Source organism: Canis lupus, chromosome 1 (genome assembly GCF_011100685.1).
Source record: "Canis lupus familiaris isolate Mischka breed German Shepherd chromosome 1, alternate assembly UU_Cfam_GSD_1.0, whole genome shotgun sequence".
Classification (NCBI taxonomy): Eukaryota; Metazoa; Chordata; class Mammalia; order Carnivora; family Canidae; genus Canis; species Canis lupus.
In genome coordinates, this window is record NC_049222.1 from 34981585 (window position 1) to 34999952 (window position 18368).

General features: G+C 40.0%; 1 protein-coding gene across 12 annotated transcripts in view; it reads left to right on the forward strand.

The window, feature by feature from the left end:
* AIG1 (androgen induced 1) overlaps positions 1 to 18368 on the forward strand; it is a 240667-nt gene that overhangs the window by 99101 nt on the left and 123198 nt on the right. The window contains exon 4 of one of the 12 annotated variants that reach the window (XM_038526218.1): positions 4219 to 4537. The exons of the other annotated variants lie outside the window; for them this stretch is intronic. Coding sequence (XP_038382146.1) covers positions 4219 to 4245 — 27 coding nt within the window. The 3' untranslated portion in view covers positions 4246 to 4537. Of the gene's footprint in view, positions 1 to 4218; positions 4538 to 18368 lie in introns of those variants that run through there. 12 annotated transcript variants of the gene reach the window in all.

Here is an 18368-nt window from a genome sequence, read left to right on the forward strand (position 1 = left end):
CCCCTCAAAAACTCCTCTCTTCCTTTAAAAGTCAACCTCCATTTGTTAGAGTCTGAATAATGCTGTTCCATTTCCACTAAAGTTACACTAAGGTTGATCAACCCTGATTGGCCCAAGTCTCATGCTCAGAGGTTCTGATGGTTTCAACCCAGGATTGGACCTGTACACCATCTGTATTCTTCATCATACTTGCCCACATGGTTGGGGAAGCACAGCCTAGTCTGAGAATCCTTGAATTCATTAGTCTATAGGCTTCCTTGGAGTTCAATGAAAGTGGTTAATTGGGGCAGCCCTGGTGGCTCTTTGGTTTAGCCCACCTTCGGCCCAGGGTGGGATCCTGGAGACCCAGGATCAAGTCCCACATCAGACTCCTTGCATGGAGCCTGCTTCTCCCTCTGCCTGTGTCTCTACCTTTCTCTCTCTCTCTTTCTCTATGTCTCTCATGCATAAATAAATAAAATCTTTAAAAAAAAAAAGTGGTTAATGGAAGAACACAAAGAGGGAAATAACCCTGGCGATGGCTGGAGCTGAACTAAGTGGAGGATGTGGCAAAGAGACAGACCCAGGCCAACGTACATTACCAGGCTGACTTAACCATTAAGGGGCTGCTTACAAGATGGCATCTCTGCTTCTTTTTCAACTGGGACAAAATACTGGCGCCATCCCAAATTCTAGGAAAAAGAGTCAATATTAACATTTCTTAAAAGATTAAAAGCATAATACATGTGTCAATTATCATTAATCCTTAAAAATATTTATGGAGTTAAATGTTCTGTAACTAATTAGAGGTGGCAGTTAACAGGGCATATGGGTTTCCTCTGAGTTATATGAAACAAAATATAAATCTTTTTATATAACTCTATTTCCTACAGAAAGGATTTTTGCTTATCAGTGGGATTTTTAAAGTTTTATTTTGTTTTCTTGGATTTCATTCCTTTTCCATAAACTCTATAAGCAGAATTACAATGAGGTGAGTCACAGTCTTAACACTTTTTTGGAGCTTCTTCTGCCAATGCAGCTTGGAATACAGGGACTTTTTTTTTTTTTAAACTGTGTTTGGGAAACACAAGGAGGGGAGGGAAGGGATGGGTGGGAGGCAGGGAGGGAAGAAGGAAGGAAAAAAAGAGACTTCAGATTTTACTTAGATTGCATTTTTAAAAAATTAATGACATTATAAAGATAAATCTTTCATAGTATCTCATCAGTGTGTTGTAGACAACTCTGAAGTACACGTGGTTTGGGTTTTAAAAGTTCATTCATGAGCTAGTCATTTGGAACTGAGAACATATTTTACCACAAAAATTTTGTTATATAAGTGGTAATTAATTTTCGAAGCTAGCTCGTAATCTGTCCTCATTCTGTTTTGAAACTGAATGGTTGTGCATTTTCAGTGATAAATACACTATACTGTTGAAAATTTGTAGATCAAAAGAACATAAAAGCAATAAAATCCATTTTTGAGTCATTTAAAACTTTTCACTTGCTGGTGCTGGAGAGAAAGCAGATTTAATCTAAGGAGCCTGTGAATGTTCAGAACATCTAATGTTGATATTTGAGAGCGCTAGTCAAAGGAACAGCAACCATTCTCCCTGGAGAGTCTCTAAAGCCACATATATGCTTTAAGCTGATCACCAAAAAGCAACACTCTTAGACCATATTAGTAAGTCCTCAATAAAAAAGTCTTGTTTCCTTCCTACAACAAATACTGATGCCACAGGTACTATGTGTGATATGCTCCTTACCACTTATGCTAGGCGGAAACTGTCAGAACCCCACTCCTCGTGGAGCTTATAATCTAGTGGGGGAGGTAATGAAATAATTGTATAAGTAGATGACCTGTGATTCATCTATTTTTATGAAATATTACAATACAAATATTAAAATCCATACATCTGCACAAGGAATAATGAAGATCTGTATAGGATACACCTGGGGATGGGAAGGCAAAATCCTTATTAAATACCTGGCATGGGCCAGCTACTTACTTCTACTGCCTCATTTTATCTTTGGAGTGACCCTGAGGAGTAGGGACTATTATCACCATCTCACAGATGAGGAGCTGAGACTCAGAAATTAAAAATGTGTCTGAGATGGTCTAACACTCTGCAGCAGAACCTGAGTACAAGTCAAGCTGATATTTTCTGCCAGGCATTTTCTGCCAGTCTGACCTGCCCGTTTTACAAAATCACTCTGGAGATATAGCCTATTAGTTTACTCAGTATTTTTTATGTAAGTATCTATGCAGTAATCTCCTAGAATTTAATAGTGAAAACAATGTTGTGTCTCCTGATGCTGGCATGTTCCTTTTTGTTAATGCGAGCTTCCACTTCTCCTCTGATGCCACATTTAGTGTACTCCGTAGATCCTCACCATAAAGAAGGGACATCGATTGGAAATGCAGAAAAATTTTTTGAAGCAACACTTCATTCTAATACACACATAAATTTAAACCTCTCTTTTTCAGACCTAGATGTGAGACTCAAAACCATAAAAATCCTAGAAGAGAGGACAGGCAGTAACCTCTTTGACATTAGTCTTAGCCCCTTTTTTCTAGATATGGCTCCCAAGGCAAGGGAAACAAAAGCAAAAATAAATTACCAGACTACATCAAAATAAGAAGCTATTGCACATGGGGTTCCTGCCTGGATCAATCAGTTAAGCATCTGCCTTCAGCTCAGGTCATGATTCCAGGGTCCTGGGATAGAGCCCTGCATTGGGCTCCCTGCTCCATGAGGAGCCTGCTTCTCCCTTTCTCTCCCTCTACCTGCAGCTCCCCCTGCATGTTCTCTCTCTCTCTCTCTGTCAAATAAATAAAATCTTAAAAAAATAAAAATAAAAAGCTTCTGCACAGCAAAGAAAACGATAAAAAAAAAAAAAAAAACCTAAAAGACAACCTACTGAACGGGAGAAGATACTTGCAAATGGCATATAAAATAAAGGGTTAGCATCTAGGACATATAAAGAACTTAAAAAACTCAACATCCCCCCGAAAAAGTAATCCAATTAAAAATGGCAGAAGGCATGAACAGACATTTATCCAAAAAAAGACATCCAGATGACCATGAAAAGATGTTCATCATCACTAACCATCAGAGAAATACATATCAAAACTACAGTGAGATCTCACCTCACACCTGTCAGAATGGCTAAAATCAACAACACAAAAATAACAGGTATTAGCGAGGATGTGGTGAAAAAGGAACCCTCATGCACTTTTGGTGGGAATGCAAACTGGTGCAGTCACTGTGGAAAACAGTATAATGGTTCCTAAAAAAGTTAAAAATAGAGCCACTCTATGACCTAGCAATTGCACTACTGAATATTTACCCAAAGAATCCAAAACACTAATTCAAAGGGATACATGCACCCCTATGTTTATAGCAACATTATTTACAATAGCTAAGATATGGAAGCAACCCAAGTGTCCATTGATGGATGAATGGATAAAGAAGAAGTGGTATATACATACACTGGAATATTATTCAGCCATAAAAATGAAATCTTGCCATTTACAAAGACATGAATGGAGAATGCCGTATGATTTCATTCATGTGTGGAATTTAAGAAGCAAAACAAATGAGCAAAGGGGAAAAAAAGAGAGAGAAAGAGACAAACCAAGAAAAAAAACTCTTGATTATAGAGAACTGATGCTTACCAGAGGGGGAAATGGGGGGGGGGGGATGAAATAGATGATGGGGATTAAAGAGGGTACTTGTTATGAGCACCTGGTGATGTACAGAACTACTAAATTACTATATTGTATACCTGAAATTAGTAGAGCACTGTACGTTAACTAACTGGAATTAAAAACTTTTTAAAAATTAAAAATAAGCCCATTTTTTTTGTTTGCTTTTCAGTTTTTGGAAAGGGATTTCTCTCAAGGCCAGCCTATTTTATGGGCCATCTTTTTTGTTGCTAAATGTGATGTACTTTTTCATATGTCATTTTCTCCAGAGGGCTCACTGAAACATTTGGAACCTCATGCTGGCAATGTCTCCTTTCTGTGAGGTTTATACTATCACTTATTTTAAAATTCCATCTGTGGGATTTTTTTTGGACATTTTTGGATGTTAGGATGTCTGTTGTAACTTGATCAGGACTCCCTGAAGACTCCTGTCCCATGTGGAAAGGAACTAAGTCAGAATAGATGTGATCCCTCTTACCTCATGCCAGTGTTGCTGTGACTGAGCATGTCTCTTGAATTGTTTGGTTAAACAGGGACTTCTGGTGTCTGCCACAGCATAGACCCTATTGCAGCTGGACAAGAAGCAGTGACTGCCTGAGACCCAGGACAGATACGGGCAGCTCCCTTCTCTCTCTGTACCTCTGTACCTCTGTGCTCTGTGACTTCCTCTGTGGCCTGTGGTCTGCAGCAGGAAGAATAAGGACCCCCCCCCCCCATTTCCAGACTGGGAGATAGTGAAGGATGCTTGAGCTGAATCAAATGTTGACAGTTCTTCAGGCATTTCTGCCATAATATTGAAATTGAACACATTGGCCGAATAAAGTTGAAATTTAAAAAAAAAAAGCCAACTTATTTGTGGCTTCCAATATAGTTTTCTCTCCTTCTTTCCCACCATTTTTTTGGTCAGATTCTTCATTGTGTTGGTTTCCACCACCCTGGGCATTGATTGATGGTTTACTCAGTATAGCAATTCAGAAGTATAGGTCTGGTTATTTTAAAGAGGACAAAGAAGTCTATGGCTTTGCCTTTATATGTTAATTGTATCATCAGACTTACTACTTTTCTTTTCCTTACTAGGGATTTATTTCTTGTATTTCCTTCTGTTTACCATTCATAAGTGGAATATAAAGGACAATGCTCACAGCTAACATGCATTACATCCTCTTGTTTGCTGTGCTAAGCACTTTCTAGATATTGTCTTCTTAATCCTAACAACCCTATTATTACTCCCATTTCACAGAAGTAGAAACTCAGGATTAGAGGCTTTAGGCAGTTAAGGGGAAAGCAAGGAAATAACCTTCCTCATGGTGAGTTGGCAAGAGATAGAAGAAAAAAGTAGAGGAAGAGAAAGGATTATACAAGAGAAATAAATTGCTTCGAGTATGATCAGTAAAATGCAGAAGACTGGGAAGACTCACACGTGACTTATAAGGGAATTACCCTTCCCGCCCATCCCATGCTCTATTGACCATGAGGCTTTGAAGAGTCACATGCCAATGGCTATTCTTATTTATGAGGTGTAATCTCATGAGGACATCATAACTTTAGTGAAGGGGTTGTACTTAGAAATCTCTTTAACCCACCTAATTATTTGGAAAATTTCAAGTTATACAGTTTAATATATGGACAGAAACCTAAGTCTTTATCCTTCTGGGATGGCCCTTGCCCTGCCCCCAGCCTGCAGTAACTCCAGGATCCTAGTAGGGTCAAGACATGTGCTAGATCCCTCTACGTCTTGGCAGGTGACCCCCAGCTACTCCTAGTCATGACTTCTTCCAGGAGCAGCGCCCCAAGCTGTCCAGGCACATCTGTGACTCTCCAGAGTGTAAAGACAAAGAAATAGGATCCTCTCTGTCCATTCACGCTGGAAGAATAGATGCTCCATTGTGAATAGAACTATTGGGCCTCCCCAGGGAATGAGGAGAGTCACAGTAAGAGATTAATGCTTTTGCAGGTATTTGCCCTACATATATTTGCTTAACTCTCTTGTACCTGGGACCACTCGGGGCACTGGTTTTGTTCCTCTAAAGAACAGCCGGTCAAGGGAGAGACCATTGAAGCTCCGAGAAGGGGTAGAAGAGGGAAGATTTCCAGGGACTACTTTTGGGGAGCTGAAATTGAAAGTTTAGAGCAGATGTGATGATGTGGGGAACAGCTTCCATTCATGCTGAGTTTAGGGACTCAAAATAACTGGATTATCTGGAAGCAGAATAAAATATGAGGCATCCATGGAGGTGTGGTTAGAGAAGGAAGCAGGGAGTGAGATCTGCAAGAGCCCTATGTACCAAAAACTAGTTTAGGTTTTATCTTTCAGAAATGATAAATCATGGAAAAGGCTTGTGTGAGGAAGAAGGTCTGATTTACATGTTAGAGAGATGGGGAAAGGAAGGAAAGGCAGTCCAGGTGGAGGAAAGCAGAGGCAGGACAAACTTGCATATAGTGTGACCCTGCTGTGGAAGAGGTGCCAGGAGGTGACACTGGGTAGTCACTCAGGACCGAGCCAGAAGCTCCCAGTGTCCTGGCCAAGGAGATGGAACGTGATCCTACTAACTTTGGGGAGTTGTTGAGGATTTTAAACAGAGGGAAAGTGGGATCAGGGAGTCGTTTTAGAAGGCTTCCCACTTCAGGGTTGAGGGGAAGAAGCGACAGGGACAGCCTGGGTTTAGGAGGGAGGCGTAGGCTGGGAATAGCGTTTTGGCTAGGGCATACACTAAAGAGAGAAGACAGAGAAGGAGGTCATGGGCACAGGAAACTAGCCCAGGGAAGAAGGGGGTGGAGGAGCCCCAGAGAAGAGCACTCCCGGAAGAAGGAACATCCTGGGCTCACAGAGGTTCCATCAGAGAAGGACAGTGACTGCCATGGGTGCCCAGGAGCTGCAAAATGGGGACGAGCCACAGAGAGAAGAGGAGCCTGCCTAAATAGTGAAAAACAATAACATAATCTCACCTATATGGCGCTTTGGGAGTGAGGGAAGATGAACTGCTTCGTTTTTCACCTGAACCAGAAACATGGGCAGATGGAGTAACGGTACCTGAGGGATGGATAATTTTTCCTTGACGACCTCAACCCCTCGAGACTATCATTTTCTCCCAGTGAAAGAGACACTATTTCTGACATAGGTCTTTAGGAGGGTCAGAAGCTTCCCAGCTACCTGGGATTGGCCTTTGGTCTTCTCTCTGCCACTGAAGGTACCATCATCCGGGATATATCTTCTATATTGACCTGAATGTTAATCTGTACATGATAAGGCCAGATCATAGGCGATTATGCAGAAGAATGTTAAAAAGAATTACTTGGGGCAGCCCCGGTGGTGCAGTGGTTTAGTGCCGCCTACAGCCTAGGGAGTGATCCTGGAGACCCTAGATAGAGTCCCACGTCGGGCTCTCTGCATGGTGCCTGCTTCTCCCTCTGCCTGTGTCTCTACGTCTCTCTCTCTCTCTCTCTTTATGTCTCTATGAATAAATAAATAATCTTTAAAAAAAAAGAATTACTTGTTTATGTACTTATTGAGTTGAGGAAGGAGGAAGGGAAAGTTTAAAATAATCCTTCTCATTTGTGACTTCTCATTTGTCAGCACAACAAAAGCAGAAAGATGATTTGATTAATTGGAAGGCGGCATAATTTAGATTATGTCTTTTTTTTAAATGTTCTAAGTGGCGCCTGGCGGGCTGAGTCGGTAGAGTGTGATGCTTGATCTCGGGATTGTGAGTTAGAGCCGCAGGTTGGCTGTAGAAATTACTTAAAAATAAAATCTTTTAAAAAATAAAATGTTTCAAAATTTGATTTTGTTATTTAGGAAACTCCAGAAATTTCTGTAGACATGTATGAGAGCCATTGGCTTTGGTGAGAACCAAAAAGAGAAGTGTATTTTGAAAACAAATGAAATGGGACTTGGAGAAGCAGTTCTCTGACCAGATGTCATTTAAAGACACTGGACTGTGGGCTCCAGGCTGTAACCATCTTTCAAGATAAATAGACATGTGGGAACCAGGAGGGGCGTTTCCAGAGGCTGCTGTGAAGTCAATATTATCACATGCTGAGCATACCCGTGACATCTTTGGAACTGTGAGGGTACAGATGAGAGACATAGTGCTTCTTAGCTCTTTGTCAGAACTTCTCTCATTTTTCTGGCAATAAAAAAAAAAAAAAAAGAAAAGAAAAGAAACTCTTGAGGAGTATAAAATGTTATTAAATTTGCAGCAGTTGTCATGGTTACCCGCATAGTTCCATTGCTTTATTAATGTGTAATTCTCTTTATTTCTGGAAATATCATTATAATGAAACATAATCGTCTGCAGCCTCTTAGCAGGTTTCGCCATGTGTCTGAGAGACTCTCACAGAGGCTGTGACCAATGCATGTGTGGTTTCTGGGCCACCTGTGTGCTGTTGGTCCAGTAACTAGGACACCATTGTTTAGGAAAAGACGTGAAGTTAATGACTCTTGAAAATCCCTTAGAAGTTCAAATCCTTCGCTAAACAAAAGTGCTTGTTTTTTCCTAGAGAAAAATGATCCAACGCTTGAGTCGTTTTCTGACTAAAATGATTTGGGTTTTCTGTCCTTAAAACTTTTTTTTTTTAAGTGATTAGTATTACTTACTGAAGTCGCTTTGAAGTGTTCAGGAGATTTTTGCCTGATCAATTCTTAAAAAAAAAAAAAAAAAATCTTCCCTAAATTCATTTCTTGTATCATGCAAGGATTTTGGTGAGACACTGCTTTTCGAGTTTTTGGCCAAGATTTTCTAAGTGTATTCTCCCAGTACTCAAGTCGAAGCTAAATAAAATAGTTGAGTAAATTCTTTCAGGGTAACTGCTTATGACAGATCCTGCTAGCTGATCCCCACATTTATGTCTCTTCTTCCTGGGCACTCACCAGACCACAATTGCCAGCATCCCTTGCAGTTAGGTCTCAGGGTAAGACTCAGGGAGAGTGGAATGTGAGGGGAAGTTATGAAATCACTTCCTGGCCTGGCCTGTAAATGCCTCCCACATAATCCTCCCATCCCTTGTTATCAGGCTGGCCAGTGACTCTGCCAGTCCAGACCCTTGAATAACTGGATGGAGCAGAGCCTCATGCTCTGGGAACCTCTGTGTTACATAAAGGAGACAAACCCTGAGATGAGAGGATAGTGTGCTCTATCGGCTAGTATCACACTAATACACTGCTTCTTTCTAAGCACCATATAATGCTTCAAAGAAGGTTTTCATCTGTAAGTGTGTTGGCCTTGTAAATCTCAGGGCCCCTATCAGTGTTCAATAACTTTTGCTGTTTGAGGTAAGTACTAGAGACATGAATGACTATAGAATAGTAGATTATTGGAAAATATCAGACCCTTAGGACTTATGTACACATGGAGCCGAAGGGAATGAAATTAACGTTTTCTGGATACCCTTTCTGTGCCAAGTACTGTGTTCCCTCCTCTGATGGATGCAGACTTATTTATTCTCTCTAATTAATCTTCAAGGGAACTCTGTTACTCCCATTTTGAAGATATTTAAAGTGTCACATAGTTTTAATAGCTTCTTCATAGCTAGGAAGTAGCAGGGAAGGTTAAATTTGTCTAGAACCAAATCCAGCCAGTCTTTCTACTTTGCTGCTTGTTGTGGTATACAATGAGTTAATTAATGTCAGTTGATTATCATGCTTCCAGACTGGAATGATAGCTAGTAATAATTGGAAATGTACGCAAAGAGCATTTGACTGTGATGTAGGGAACAGAAACTCTCATTAGATTTCTAGAAAACTTTCATTTGATTTATAATACTGACATTGTTGAGTTTTACCTTCTAACTTAATTAAGATATCAGGACAGCTGTTTTAACAGACACCAAAATAACAGTACTTTAAAACTGATGGTCTGCAGGTTGGCAGGCCAACTCTTCCTGATGAGGTCAACTAGGGCTCCAGGCTCTTTCATCTGGTTGCTTCTGGATCCTCTAGGGTTGTTCATCATCTGCTTGGTGGCAGTTAGCTTACCACACTACATCTGCATTTAAGCCATTAAAAAGGGGGTATAAGGGAAGAGCCAGCACACAGCTTTCCAGTTAAAGGCATGACCCAGAAATTGCACACATCACTTGACCTCAAAAAGTTGCATGGTCCTGTGACTATCTAACTGCAACAGAGTATAGGAAATGTCATCTTTAGCCTTGTGATGATACTTCTATTCTTCTAGAGAAAGGGGACAAAAGATATTGGGGAACCAATAAATAGTAGCTTCTGCCACACTTTCTTTTCCTTCCCATTTTTTTATGAACATGATAATGAGTAAGATATAAAACAGCAGTAGCTGAAGAGGGAAGAAAATGAATCAAGGAAACTAAGTAATTCAGAAATTGAGTATCTCCTTTTTCCTTAACCTCTTCCAGCACATATGCTAAAAGAATCAAGAGTTAATGTCTAAAACTAAATTGCCTTTAAATGGGCTATAAGTATTAAGTATTCTCTGAATAAAATGATTGCAACAAATTGAGGACATATGACCAAAAACTAGATATTAAATCATATTAAGTAATTAGAATTAATTTCATTAGGTTTGACATGTGGTTAAATAATAAACCAAATTTCAGCTGGTAGAGATTTTTACTGAGGTATATAAGTGAAATGATATGATGTCTGGAGTTTGCTTTAAAATACTTCAGGAAGAAATAGGAGGGATTGATGAATAGATAAAATCAGATTGAGAAGATATTGTGAGTTGTTGCAACCGGATCATAGGTTCATGGGGGTTCATTATGCTATTCTTTCTACTTTTATGTATATTTGAAATACTCCATACCATAATAAAAAGTTAAATAAATACTTGTTCCAGGAAAGAAAAGCAGTTTTTGGCAGTGCCCTAATGTTCATATGAGCTCACTTCTGCACTCCAGTTGAGTGCATTCTTAAGTTTCCAGTGTATTATTTATTCTGCATGCATACAACTGGAAAAAAAAAAAAACCTCATTTCATCTAAAGAATTTATTAATTTGCTTTTGGCCAGTTAAACAAAAGTTGGTGAGTGCCTGTATCTAGTGATGCAAGGGATGCAAAAATTAGTAAGTTTAAAGTCTAATCAGGCAGATAAGACAGTTTCCCCAATAAATCTAATTGAAGAGAAGCACACAAAAAGGGCTTAACTGTTAGGAGATCACATCAAATTAGAAGGATCAGTGGAGTTTCCTGGATCACATGTCATAAGCTTTAAAGGATGGGTAGGTTTTTGACAGATGGAAGTGGTAGGGAAAGTGGTCTGGGCAAGGGACCATCAAGAGAAAGTCTCCAAGCCAGAGAATATGAGATGGCTTCCTGATGACAGAAAAGGAAAATATGGTTTTAAGTGTGAGTATCTGGATGCCCCATTAAAGGAAATAGGGGAGCAAAGAGGGCCTGGATGAGAAAATTTCTCCCTTTATAGGAACATGTTTTTGAGACCCTGGTGAGACTGCACATGAGCTGCCCATCTCCAGATACAGTGTTGGAGCACAGAGAGGTTAGCGTGGGTAGTCAGCTGCATACACTGCTAGCTGCAGCTGTAGATAGATGAGGAATTCGCTACTGAAGAGAATAAAGAATTTTTTAAGGCCAGTTTTGTTAGAGTAGAGGATTATGACAACAACAGCACTGTGAAAACAGCAGAATGATTTCAGGCGATGTTGAAAACAACGCGAATCCCTGATGTGATCACCTCTGTATCCTTGTCCCTCTCTGCCTACTGAATTGTTGGCACCCCTTTTGCTCACAGAGCTTACTTATCTCTACTTTCTCTCTCCACTTCTTTCAGCCTAAGCTTCTCCACAGAGTTGTCCCCACAGATTGTCTCCACTGCCTGACTCCCGTTCACTCTGTAACTCACTCTAAATCAGAATCCTGCTACCACTCCACCTAAACTGCTTCCAGTTCAATATGGAGGGTTCATAGTCACCATGTTGACTGATTCCATGACCATATTTTACTCCTCACTTCCCTTAACTCATTAAGCAGTATTTTACCTAACTAGCCACTTCCTCTTCCTTGGAACTCTCTCTTCTTGGCTTCTGGTTTTCTCCTGGCGGCTGCTTTTCATTTTCTTTGCAGGTTTCTCTCTCCTAAACGTTTATATATTGTGGCGTCTTGGGACCAATCCTGGATTTTTTCTTCCTACAATCTCTCCTGAAGGTGTTTTTCTTGTTCTATGATTTCACCCAACAAAAGTCAACATAACTCTCATATTGATATCTCATTTGAGTTCTGGACATACCTGATACCTCCACTCAGATTTCTCGTAGGTATTTTTTGTGTCACACATCCAAAACTGAATTTGGACTACTCCCACGTACCTCCCTGTTCTCCATTTCAGTAGATGTCACTACCATCTACATATTGCTATTCCAGCCCATAAGGTGAATCATTTTATTTGCAAAATGTCCACAGGATAATTCCACTAGGAAGCCCAAGCAAATACTGCTTTGTTATGAGATGTCCTTTGATGCCTAGCCTGTTCCCTTAAAGTAGCTAAAGTGTGTAAGCCATAAAAATAAAGCTTACCCACATAACTTCATTGCAACATAGCAGTTTGATTTAGGCACCAGTGCTGGCTATAAATTTAAATTTGCGGTTGACTTTAAGCTATAAATTGTAAAGGATTTTGTGGGTCACTTACAGTCAGGACTAGCCCCAGGGGCTCTCTAAGTAGAGGTGACTCCTCAAATCATCTAAGAGATGCAGAGGCTGTTTTTCTGTCAATCAGATTAGAAATCCATGGGCTGTGGACTTCTCTACCACTCTCTACTCTGCCTAGAATGGTGAAAAAAAGTAACCCTACTTCTCTTCTTTGATGAGGAACTGGGGAAACTTTCCATTCCTAGGGAGGGCGGGCATTTCTATCCATGCTTTATGAGTCTAGGTTCCCAGTGGATGGGCATAATGATTTGGAGGAAGAAGAACATGTGTCTAGTTCCATCTCAGGAACTAGCAAGTTAGCTGTAAATCTGATAAATCTGATAAGTAGAATTCTCCTCACCTCTATACCTGTCTCCACAACCAACACAGAATAATAACTAATGTTACTTGGTTATCTGCTTTGTTCCAGACACAGTTCCAGTGTTCTCTCCATGAGGGAATTTGTGTGATCCTCATAGGAACTATGAGTTTATTTTTATTCCTATTACTATTTAACAGATGAGGAAGTTAGTAACTTGCTCAGGGACACCTAGCATTTAAATCCAGGTTATTCAGTTCTGGCTTTGCACCCTCTTCACCACCCCTTACACCAAGTTGCACAGAAACTGGATTACTTTTCCCTCTCATTCCTACTGTGCCTCTGATGTAAGATGTACCATCAATTTAATTTAATGACAGCTTTCAGGAATAAAGTAAGCACTACCAAATCAAGTGTAGTTATGATGGGACTGGCTTTTAAAACTCTAACCAATGTTTTCTCCTTCTTGGTAATTCTCTTTTACTTCATATCTCTGAGGCTTTTAGCTTCAGGGACAAGCTAATTGCAGAAAACAAGCAAATTCTTGGCTATTGACTTGTACAGTTGGGTCATGTGACAGAGATTCTGGAGCCAGGGTTGGTTTTGATTTTCTTCTGTTTTGCTTTGTTAATTACAAGACCGAATTTTTCCAAAGATAAATTTGAAAAAAACGCCTTCAAAGTTTGCTTCGCCCATCAAGAGCCAAAGCCTGACAATTTTGTAGAGTTCAGGAGAATGAAGGATGAGGTCGGAGAAACCTCGTGTTCCACAGGAAATCACATTTTAGCTATGAGCAGAAGAATCTGAGGTCGAGATGCTGAAGTACCCTGAGAAGGTACGCCATGCCCTGGTGCTCCTGGAGATGAGAGAAAACAGAAACCCCAGAAGCATTTGGGGAAATCCCAGAGGACCTGGGTTTGTGTCCAGTTGTCATTCCAGGAGAGGCCCCACCTAATAGGGAAATCTTGCAGCAGCATGATGGTGGAATGGAAAAGCAGCAATGACTAGTTGAGATGTTTAGGCTACATGGAAAATATCTTAAAATTCCCTGTGTCCCCAGAGGCTGCCCTGGGAGGGATTCCCAAAGGCCTCAGTGTCCTGCAGAAGGGACACCGTCAGCTGATGTGATGTGGATTCCATGTGCTGGAGTCTGTGGAAACAGAAGCCATGTCAGTGACATAACAGTGTGGGCCAACACCCCCAGCAAAGATCAGCAGAAATGGGGGCTAGCAGACTGGATGTCTCCTTCCTGATGCCAGGGCACATATGGGTCTTCTTAGAATTCAGGTCCTACCGTAGGAAAAAGAGAAGGAAGGGCAAAATCCTAATTTGACTGTTTGAATTTTGAATCTGACTATGAGAGAACTGAACTGAACTGAGTTTCCCTGGAAGAAGCCATAGTTTTAGTAGCTGAGCTACTCAAGGTCACACAGCCAGAAAATACTGCAGCCAGGATTCTAGCCCCGCGGTCTGACCTCACAGTAAACCACCTAAACCATCATTTGTGCTGTATCATTCTGTCTATGTGGTCTCCACATTTCCCACACTACATAGAATGGCAGTTCAAGATTTAAATTAAATGACGTTGGAGAAAGATAAAAAAAGTGACTATAGGATTCACCCTGTGACTTTATACATAGATTTGAGGTGCATCCAGATTTAAGTAACCGTAAAATGTCTTCAACTGGAATAAACATAAGATACATTCTTTGCTCTCCATCTCCTCTGCCACCACCTAACTCATGTCTTACCTTGGTGATTTCAGCTGTCTCCAAATTGGAGAGGTTAGGCTTTTTCTATAAAATTAGGAGCAAGAGAACTAGGACCAGTGGATGGCAGCTTTACAGAGACAGAATTCTGTGCAGAATCAGAGAACTTCCTCATAATCTTAGACATCCAAAGATAGAATGAGCATCCTTGGGTGGCACCAAGCGTTGCATTCCTTGAGTTGTTAGAGCATCGTCAAGACGCCTACTACTAAGAAGGGACCTTATGGAGGGGAATTCAGGAGAGAACATATGGCTGGATGACGCGGCCTTTAAGGTCCCTTCCAACATTGAAATCCTGCCATTTTAGAATGAAGATTGTGAACACCAGATTGCTGTGTGTTTAAAGAGTGGGAAATGAGGACACAGAAGCAGTGGTATAGACTAGTCTTTTGAAGATGGTTAGCATTGAGGAGAGCAGAGCTTTATTGTATTCTATGGTAGGATTGAGAGAGGGTTTTACACTGGAAGAACTGGGCAGATTTCTATCAGATAGAAGGTAAAGAACTGATGAAAAAGGAAAAATGAAAAGAACTCTGTTCCATCATTGATTGCTGCATAACATACTACCCCAATACTTGGTGACTTTCAAAAACAACAACCATACTGTATCAGGAATTTGTAGACCTGGAATTGAGGCAGTGCTTAGCTGGGTGATTTTTCTGTTCCACATAGTATCAACAGAGTGGTCTTTACTCAGGGGAGTGAAGTACTCCACCACTCAGTAGTCTGTAGCTGGCATGTCTTGTGCCTTGATGGGGATGGCTGGATGGCTGTGTTCAGCTGGCGCTGTTGACCAGAGCACCTACATATGTCTTCACCAGTCTCCTACTTCTTAAGTGGCCACTTGTACTCCCAGAGGTCCAGGAAAAATTGCAAGGCTTCTTCAGGGCTGGCCTCAAAAGCCCAGAGCATCACTTCCTCTGCATCTTATTGATCGACCAAAGTCCATAGGCAAAATTGGATTCAAGGGGAAAGGAGCTTGATGCCACCTCTCAACAACAGGAACAACACAGAATTTATAGTCTTCTTTAATGTCTCACAGAAACAATTGATGGAACAAGATTCTGAACAATATGAGGAGTCCAGGTTGACAGCAAAGGTCAAGGATTGTCCTTAGGATGGTGGAGAAGTATGTCTTCTGTGGAGATAAGCACAAAGAGAAAGAGTTCCAGAGAGAAGATAGACTTTCAGATAAAAACAAGAGAAAGTGAAAGGAGTTATTTTCAGAGAGTTCAAGTAATCCAAGGCTAGCTAGTGGAAGGGAAGTTTCACATAATGGAAATTAGGCTAGCCACTCACTTACCGTATATTTTACCTTTGGATTGTTTCCTCATTCTGATCATGTATCTTCACTGGTTTCACCAGAGGCATGCCTCACACAGACTTTAGTCTGAAGTCACCGCAAGGTTCTTGGCTCATATTTCCAGTGCCTTTCATGTACCCCATGAAGCAGCGTACTGGTGTAGTACAGGTCTATGGGCAGGTAATCGGTCTCCCTGGAAAATGAGCCCATCTGTGGCTTCATTCCCAGTCCATGCTTAAAGGATTGAGCAGACCAGTCATGAACCTAGGCCTGAGTAGCAAAACGTGAAATCCGCTTTGTACAAATTATCCAGATAATCTCTTCCAAGCCTCTTCTGGATAAAAACACAGAGCCACATGAGGGTGACATTCTGGCAGGTGTTCAAAACTGTAGTGCTTGTGGCTTGGCTCCTGTTGTATGCACAGAGCTGTTGGATTGTGTTGATTGACTCAGATCTGCCTGTGTGTATCCTTTTGATTGGTATTTTTAGAAGCTTGCTAATTAATGTTAAAGGAATGTTTCTCTTTGGCATCATATCTCATTCTTTTTGTATTATATATTCCGGTGATAAATGATGGATGCATAAATACCTTACCTTTGCTCAATCAGTGTTTTCTATTGTTGATGTAAAGTGTACAAATTGGATTTATTTCAGGATGGCTGAATTTGGAATGTGACGTTTTGCCAAGTCAGAATCTCACTTGCCCAGACAACACATATGTGGATTTTGCAGTTGTTTTCTTTTTAAAATAGTATATGTCTGTGGTGCCATTGATTAATGTAATGTTGCACTAATGTGCTATTATAACACCCCAGGGCATGCATGCGTTCTTTCAGCCAGCAGCAAAGAATTCCCCAAACTAAAGTCTTTAATAAACTACAGATTCCAGGGCAGAAAGAAAGCATAGACCATGAGAATTTATGGATCGCAAAAGTACTTGAGGAATCAGTGTTTGATAAACTTGCCAATGGAAATACACTATAATTGTTCTCTAATTTCACTCCTCTAAACCATTAGTCATTGTCTCTATCTATCCATTTATTGAATCTTTTCAATGACCCAGATATCTGGCTATGTTGTTCCACAACTTTTATTTTTAAGTTTCTGCTGGCTCCAAGTGTTTATATAGTCATGTTGTCAGATTCAGACTTCAATGCAAACTGACACAGCCACATGTATGACATGGCTCCAGCTGCAAAAATCAAAATTGAATTCTTCACTATCCATTGTAAATAGTGAGGAGGCAACTTTTCTTCAGTGCAGTGCTGATGTAACTCTGGCATGGGGTCATTCTGGACCTATTTTAAGTAACAATTTTTCTTTCTTTCTCAATGTAGTCTTCAATCTTTAACCATCACATTTTCCCGGTTACAAAAATCTGGAATCGTATTTTGTTAAATCAATTAACTGATGTAAAATTTAGTGGAATAAAAACATTCATGCTAGAATATATTCAACTTTGGAAATGAGAAATGAAAATGCTACTTCAGCCTGCTACCAGAGGGCATACATCCCATTCTCCTCTTCTTCAATCTCCAGGGGTATTGAATATCTATTTGATAAGAGAAACACAGGCCAGTTTTTTGCTTTTTTATTGTAAACTTCCCTTAGCCTTACAGTGAATTTAAAAATACAGAAAGTGACATTTCTATGTATAATGCCCTAAAACTTTTAAGATCCATAGAAAGCAAAAGATATAAAAGAAAAAAAAAGTACATGGGAAAAAAATTTTTCAGTAACCAAGTCTTATGAATTAACATTTTGATATAAATAATTTACAGCTATAATCAAAAGATCATTAAGTTTGAGCCTGCAGAAAACCATGTCATGGTCTTTGCTGATAGTGCTAATAGAGGCCAATTTAAATGAGCTAGCCCACTGATCCTAATAATAGGCCTTCAAATCCAACTGGTGTCGATGTTCACAGCTGAGATAAAGAAGAAGGTATTTCTTTTATTATTTCAAATAATTTTAGATCTGGACTTTTTTCCATGGATTCTGTAAAATAAATATCAATTAAGATTAATAGTTAAAATAAATAGGCAATAGTATCTCTGCGGTAGGTGGTTATCTGTGTTTAAAAACTGTATGCCGGGGGTGGGGAGCAGGGTTTATGATGTCATAAGTAATATAAACTCAGGAGGTATTAGGGTGAACACCCCCTACCCCATAAGAGTAATGCAAACAGTGTGTGGAGGAGCAAATTGAGGAAGTTGTCTCTCCCTCCCAGATATCATTTCTTCTGTGAATGCAGATTTTTTTCTCTTTTGACCAAGTTGTAATGACTAAGACTTAGATTCCATCCCATGACTGTCCTTTCCCTAAAACTGGCAGATAGCATACCTCCCATGTCCCAATTATACAGTCCTCTTGTGTTTTTCTGGTGTTTGTATTCCCATAGTTGCAAATAAAAAGTATATTTTTAGTTTTAGAATTTTCCTTTCCATTAAAAAAAAAAAATCCCTGAAGATTTGTGGCACCACTGTTATTTCTGTTAATGTCATTGCTTCCATAGCAGCAGCAAGCTAAGATTTTGTAAGAAACTATGTTTACAAAAAAAAGAAATTATCTAAGTGAACATTATAGCTACATGTAGCAAAGTTTCAATTTAGATTCCTGTAACCATTACAACACACACACACACACACACACACACACACACACACACACACCT